Source organism: Bison bison, unplaced genomic scaffold (genome assembly GCF_000754665.1).
Source record: "Bison bison bison isolate TAMUID 2011002044 unplaced genomic scaffold, Bison_UMD1.0 scf7180017864264, whole genome shotgun sequence".
Lineage (NCBI taxonomy): Eukaryota > Metazoa > Chordata > Mammalia > Artiodactyla > Bovidae > Bison > Bison bison.
In genome coordinates, this window is record NW_011494836.1 from 1,414,169 (window position 1) to 1,421,514 (window position 7,346).

The window sequence follows — 7,346 nt, forward strand, 5'->3', positions numbered from 1 at the left end:
CACCCCACCCGAAAGTAGCTAAAAAAAAGGGGGGGGGCGGGGCGTGAAAGCGTAAGCCAATGGTAGCGACGGCGCAAGCGTTCCAAAGGCTGGTTTCTGCAAGCTCACAGCCAGGAAGGAATTAGTCACGTTCGTGTACCCTCTCGCGAGAGAAAAGGATTTCAACGCCACATCAGGAACCAGAGAGCCCAGACAAGCAGACGTTCCAATGGGCGGGACTTCCGCCGGAAACGGGGTAGTCTGGGCCCTCTGAGAGGTGTCCGGCCGGCTTTTTTACCTGCAGGCCCAGCCCGGGTGCTCTCTGGGCGTGGAAGCTGTCTGGACCCGGGTTGAAGATGGCTTGCGCCGCGGCGCGGTCCCCGGCCGACCAGGACAGGTGAGTCCGGAAAGAGGAAGCGACTTGGGGCAAGCCCGCCGGCTCTGCGCCTCCTTCCCCAACCCTAAGGAAGGCTCCTCAGATGGAGCTAGGCCCTGGCCCTGTTCTCGGGCGTCTGTACCTCCCGGAGGCCGCTGTTCGCAGGACCCTAGATTCCAACTTTACGTAGCTCGATGTTTACCTGTACTTGAGACAGAGGATATTGGGAGCTCCGTGGGTGACGGAAAGGAGTCGTTAAGTGACAACTCTTTTCTTTCGATCGTTGGCGTGTGAGAGCAGAGCCCGCCCTCAAAGCTTTTGACAGGCTGTTGTATGTAAATGAACAGTTCCAGTACTGTTTTCTTTTCTTTTTTTAAAAAAAAGCTTTGTCTAGCAAGTGATTTTTTTTCATCTAAGGTAATAAGTTAAAGTTCGGTTTTTAAATAGAGGGGAGCATCACCGACTCGATGGACATGAGTTTGAGCAGGCTTCGGGAGTTGGTAATAGACGGGGAAGCCTAGCGTGCTGCGGTCCATGGGGTCGCAGAGTCGGACACGACTGAGCGACTGAACTGAACTGAATAATTGTATAGGTGCACCGGCAATCTTGATGATGGTGAAAAAATGAATGAATTTGGGGAAATATTGCTCTAATGATACCAGCTGGGCTTTTCCTGTGGCAGGTTCATTTGTATTTATCCTGCTTATTTAAATAACAAGAAGACCATCGCGGAGGGACGGCGAATCCCCATAAGTAAGGTAAGCGTGTTTTGCAACGACGACCTGGGCAGGTTGTCCTGTTAGGCCACAAAGACTTCTTTTACTCTGCTGCATTGTTTGAGGCCCGAGGAGAACGAGCAGCCAACGACTAGGCTGCTTTTTAAGTGATTCTTCATGAGCCTTTGTTTGAAACAGTTTGGGGGTGGGGTGTTGTAGGGTTTGCACATTTTTTCTTTTTTTAAACCAATGTTATGACAATCTTCTCCTTAATAAAGGAAACCCAAATTATGGCACTGTACAATATCATGTCCAGAATGTAGTTGAGTTTTTTATTTTAAATAAGACTTGCAGAAAATTCAGATGTGTTGAATTTTACAGTTTTAGGCCCCTTATCATCATCATCCTTTTGACTTGGAGTAAATTACTTTAAAATTAACACTTTTTTAAAGTAGGTGTTTATAGTCTTAAAAGAAATGATTTCTCCCTTGTGCTGTTTCAATAGAAAAACCTAAGTTCTTAGTTGGCCTAGTGGCTTAAGTTTAGAAAGAGCCTAGAGCCAAGTGAAGGGATTTTTGTAGTTTTGTATTTCCACAGTTAATGCTATATCCTATTTTTTAAGGCTGATTTACATTTTGTAATCTAATGGATTTAAGGAACTTGGCCTGAAGCAGTACATTATTTTTGAGTTGTTTAATATCTCCCATTTTGCTGCTTAAATATGTGAAGTCTGCTTTGCTGCTACAGTGTAAAGGAGAAGATGCCAAAGCACTAATTCAGAAAAATGCCTAACATCAAGCCACTTTGACAGAGGCCTCTGGTAGCAGGCTCTTAGATAATTTGGAGAATGATTGAATTACTTTTAACTTTATTGATAGCTTTCATAGAGAAACATACATAAATCTTAAGTGTTTTTCTTGATTAATTTTCATGAAGTGAGTACACATGGTTAACCAAGTATCCAATAAAAAAAAAAAAAACATTACTAGCACCCAGAAAGATTCCTGTATGTCCCCGCCACCCACCAGTCAGTGTCCCCTGCACATATAGTCATAACAAAGGATGACCACTGTCCTGACTTCGAATACCATAGATTACTATTGCTTGTTTTTTAGTTTTATTTAAATGGCATCACACACTATGTGCTTTTATGTCTGTCTTATTTTAATGAATGTTAAGCTTATGAGGTTTACCTGAACTTTTGAATATAGTTTGTTAAATCTCATCTCTCTGTTGTAGGGTTTCCCAACAGCAGCACTGTTGACATTTTGAGCCAGGTAGTTCATGGTTGTGAGTGCTGTCCGGTGCTGTCTGGATCGCTTAGCAGCTTCCTTGGCGTCTACCCACTGGAAGCCAGTGCCCTACCCCACCCTAGTTGTGATGATCAAAAATGTCTCCAAGCACTGATGAGTGTCAGGGTGCAAGATTACCTTGCTGAAAACTACTGCTCTGTAGTCCGGCATTGTGTGAATGTACCACAGTCCATTTTACTATTGACAGATAGTTGGGTTGTTTCTAGTTTGAGGCTGTGATAAATAGTGCTTCTTGAGATCGTCTATTTTGTATTTTGGGAGGGGGGGCGGTATATACCTTGCAGTAGAACTGCATGGCCATAAAGAATGCATTTATTTTATTTTACTTCCATAGATTCTGCCAAACAATTTTCTAAAGTTGTTGTATCTGTAATAGTTGTTTAACCAATATTCATTGAACACTACTATATTCCAAGCATTATGCCAGATGAATATATTGGTGAACAAAGCAGTCCTTAACCTTGTGAAGTTTATGTTCTCATGGAAGGGAAATCGACACAAAAGTCTGAATATGTGAGTCCCAAGTTTAAAAATTACAGTTGAAACAACTGTACCGAGTTGGTTCTTTGGTTTTTGTTTTTTTTTAAAGGAAACCAAGGGTCTTGGTATGTGTTTTATTCATAGTGTTTGAAATGATTTATACAACAGTGTAGCAGTATCCACTTAAAGCTGAGCTATTTACTGTTTTCATCTTTAATTAACTTTTCAGGCTGTTGAAAATCCTACAGCTACAGAGATTCAAGATGTATGTGCAGCAGTTGGACTTAATGTATTTCTTGAGGTATGATATAGTTCTTCATTCACTAACTTCCATACTCATTTCATTCATGTGATAACTTTCATAAATCTTGTTTTTATTTCTTTCTGTTAAGAAAAATAAAATGTACTCTAGAGAATGGAATCGTGATCTTCAGTACAGGGGCAGAGTCCGGGTCCAGCTCAAACAGGAAGATGGCAGCCTCTGTCTTGTACAGTTCCCATCACGTAAGCTTTTTTTAATGAAAGAATGAATTTTGGGATAGGTTATTCCTCTACATCGGAGAAGGCAATGGCACCCCACTCCGGTACTCTTGCCTGGAAAATCCCATAGACGGAGGAGCCTGGTAGGCTCCAGTCCATGGGGTTGCTAAGACTCGGGAATGACTAAGCAACTTCACTTTGACTTTTCACTTTCATGCATTGGAGAAGGAAGTGGCAACCCGCTCCAGTGTTCTTGCCTGGAGAATCCCAGGGATGGGGGAGCCTGATGGGCGGCCGTCTATGGGGTCGCACAGAGTCGGACATGACTGAAGCAACTTAGCAGCAGCAGCAGCATTCCTCTACATTGCCAAAAATATTCTCAAACTGACATATTGACAAGTCAGAAAAGTAATTTGCATTCTGTGAATTAATTTAGAAAAAGGACTACTGCTGATGGAGAGAGAGAAACAGTGCTTTTAATTTCTTTTATGTTAGGACATTTGAGAATTTGATGAAACCTAGTAATCATTTCTCCAAAAAAAAAAAAATTGTTCAATGAACATTTTATGAACCTATGGAAGTCCATTGTTGTTCCCAGGTTAAGAATGAGAAATTATTAAATTGTCAGCTATTATTGCTATTTCACATGTAGAAACACTTGGGATCTGTTACTAATTTCTAATACTGATAAATCTAAAAAACTGTATTGAGTGAAAAAAAGCAAGAAGTATGCAGTGTGGTGCTACTAAGGTGTAAATTTAAATATAGACTATTACTATTTATTGATAGATACGGGTGCAATGTTATTTATTGATTTTATATATGTGTGTGTGTGTATCAGTTCAGTCGCTCAGTCGTATCTGCTCTTTGCGACCCCATGGACCACAGCACGCCAGGCCTCCCTGTCTGTCACCAACTCCCAGAGTTTACTCAAACTCATCTCCATTGAATAGGAGATGACATCCAGCCATCTCATCTTCTGTCGTTCCCTTCTGTCCTGCCTTCAATCTTACCCAGCATCAAGGTCTTTTCAAATGAGTCAGCTCTTTGCATCAGGTGGCCAAAGTTTTGGAGTTTCAGTTTCAACATCAGTCCTTTCAATGAGTATTCAGGACTGATTTCCTTTAGGATGGACTAGTTGGATCTCCTTGCAGTCCAAGGGGCTCTCAAGAGTCTTCTCCAACACCATAGTTAAAAGTTAAAAGCATCAATCTTTGGTGCTCAGCTTTCTTTATACTCCAACTTTCACATCTATACATGACTACTGGAAAAAAACATAGCCATGACTAGATAGGTCTTTGTTGACAAAGTAACGTCTCAGCTTTTTAATATGCTTTCTAGGTTGGTCATAACTTTTCTCCTAAGGAGTAAACGTCTTTTAATTTCATGTCTGCAGTAACCATCAGCAGTGATTTTTGGAGCCCCAAAAAATAAAGTATGCCACTGTTTCTCCATATGTTTGCCATGAAGTGATGGGACCGGATGCCATGATCTTTGTTTTCTGAATGTTGAGCTTTAAGCCAACTTTTTCACTCTCCTCTTTCACTTCCATCAAGAGGCCCTTTAGTTCTTCTTCACTTTCTGCCATAAGGGTGGTGTCATCTGCATATCTGAGGTTATTGATATTTCTCCCATCAATCTTGATTCCAGCTTGTGCTTCATCCAGCCAGGTGTTTCTCATGATGTACTCTGCATATAAGTTAAATAAGCAGGGTGACAATATACAGCCTTGACATACTCCTTTTCCTATTTGGAACCAGTCTGTTGTTCCATGTCCAGTTCTAACTGTTGCTTCCTGACCTGCATACAGGTTTTTCAAGAAGCAGGTCAGGTGGTCTGCTATTTCCATCTCTTTCAGAATTTTCCACAGTTTATTGTGATCTACACAGTCAAAGGCTCTGGCATAGTCAATAAAGCAGAAATAGATGATTTTCTGGAACCCTCTTGCCTTTTCAATGATCAAGCAGATATTGGCAATTTGATCTCTGGTTCCTCTGTCTTTTCTAAAACCAGCTTAAACATCTGGAAGTTCACAGTTCACGTATTGCTGAAGCCTGGCTTGGAGAAAATTTGAGCATTACTTTACTAGCATGTGAGATGAGTGCAGTTGTGTGGTAGTTTGAGCATTCTTTGGCATTACCTTTCTTAGGGATTGGAATGAAAAGGGACCTTTTCCAGTCCTGCAGCCACTGCTGAGTTTTCCAAATTTGCAGGCATGCAGAGTGCAGCACTTTCACAGCATCATCTTCTAGGATTTGAAATAACTCAACTGGAATTCCATCACATCCACTAGCTTTGTTCATAGTGATGCTTCTTAAGGCCCACTTGACTTCACATTCCAGGATGTCTGGCTCTAGGTCAGTGATCACACCATCATGGTTATCTGCCTTGTGAAGATCTTTTTTGTACAGTTCTTCTGTGTTTTCTTGCCATCTCGTCTTAATATCTTGTGCTTCTGTTAGGTCCATACTGTCTCTGTCCTTTGTTGTGCCCATCTTTGCATGAAATGTTCCCTTGGTATCTCTAATTTTCTTGAGATCTCTAGTCTTGCCCAGTCTATTGTTTTCCTCTATTTCTTTGCATTGATCACTGAAGAAGGCTTTCTTATCTCTCCTTGCTGTTCTTTGGAACTCTGCATTCAAATGAGTATATCTTTCCTTTTCTCCTTTGATTTTTGCTTGTCTTCTTTTCATAGCTATTTGTAAAGCCTCCTCAGACAGCCATTCTGCTTTTTTGCATTTCTTTTTCTTGGGGATGGTCTTGTTCCCTGTCTCCTGTACAGTGTCACAAACCTATGTCCATAGTTCATCAGGCACTCTGTCTATCAGATCTAGTACCTTATATCTGTTTCTCACTTCTACTGTATAACCGTTAGGGATTTGATTTAGGTCATACTTGAATGGTCTAGTGGTTTTCCCTACTTTCTTCAACTTAAGTATGAATTTGGCAATAAGGATCTGAGCCACAGTCACCTCCTGGTCTTGTTTTTGCTGACTGTATAGAGCTTCTCCATCTTTGGATGCAAAGAATATAATCAACCTGATTTCAGTGTTGACTATCTGGCGATGTCCATGAGAAGAGGGTGTTTGCTCTGACCAGTGCTTTCTCTTGGCAGAACTCTATTAGCCTTTGCCCTGCTTCATTCTGCACTCCAAGGCCAAATTTGCCTGTTACTCCAGGTGTCTCTTGACTTCCTACTTTTGCATTCCAGTCCCTTATAATGAAAAGGACATCGTTTTGGGGTTTTAGTTCTAAAAGGTCTTGTAGGTCTTCATAGAACCGTTCAACTTCAGCTTCTTCAGCATTACTTGGGGCATAGACTTGGCTTACCGTGATACTGAATTGTTTGCCTTGGAAACGAATAGAGATCATTCTGTCGTTTTTTAGATTGCATCCAGGTACTGCATTTTGGACTCTTTTGTTGACTCTGATGGCTACTCCATTTCTTCTAAGGGATTCTTGCCCACAGTAATAGATATATAATGGTCATCTGAGTTAAATTCACCCATTCCAGTCCATTTTAGTTTGCTGATTCCTAGAATGTTGACGTTCACTCTTGCCATCTCCTGTTTGACCACTTCCAATTTGCCTTGATTCGTGGACCTAACATTCCAGGCTCCTATGCAGTATTGCTTTTTACAGCATCGGACCTTGCTTCCATCACCAGTCACATTGACAACTGGGTGTTGTTTTTGCTTTGGCTCCGTGTGTGTATATGCTGCTGCTGCTAAGTCGCTTCAGTCGTGTCCGACTCTGTGCGACCCCATAGACGGCAGCCCACCAGGCTCTCCTGTTCCTGGGCTTCTCCAGGCAAGAACACTGGAGTGGGTTGCCATGTCCTTCTCCAATGCATGAAAGTGATAAGTAAAAGTGAAGTCGCTCAGTCGTGTCCGACTCTTAGCCACCCCATGGACTGCAGCCTACCAGGCTCCCCCATCCATGGGATTTTCCAGGCAAGAGGACTGGAGTGGGGTGCCATTGCCTTCTCCATGTGTGTGTGAG

General features: G+C 42.0%; 1 protein-coding gene across 1 annotated transcript in view; it reads left to right on the forward strand.

Annotated features, from left to right (window-relative positions):
- Nucleotides 1–194: 194 nt before the first annotated feature.
- The window catches only part of SRP19 (signal recognition particle 19kDa), an 8,303-nt gene continuing 1,151 nt past the window's right edge, over nucleotides 195–7,346 (forward strand). The window contains exons 1-4 of the mRNA XM_010848364.1: nucleotides 195–376; nucleotides 1,038–1,113; nucleotides 3,094–3,165; nucleotides 3,257–3,368. Of these exons, the coding sequence (XP_010846666.1) occupies nucleotides 336–376; nucleotides 1,038–1,113; nucleotides 3,094–3,165; nucleotides 3,257–3,368 (301 nt within the window). The 5' untranslated portion in view covers nucleotides 195–335. The remainder of the gene's footprint in view (nucleotides 377–1,037; nucleotides 1,114–3,093; nucleotides 3,166–3,256; nucleotides 3,369–7,346) is intronic.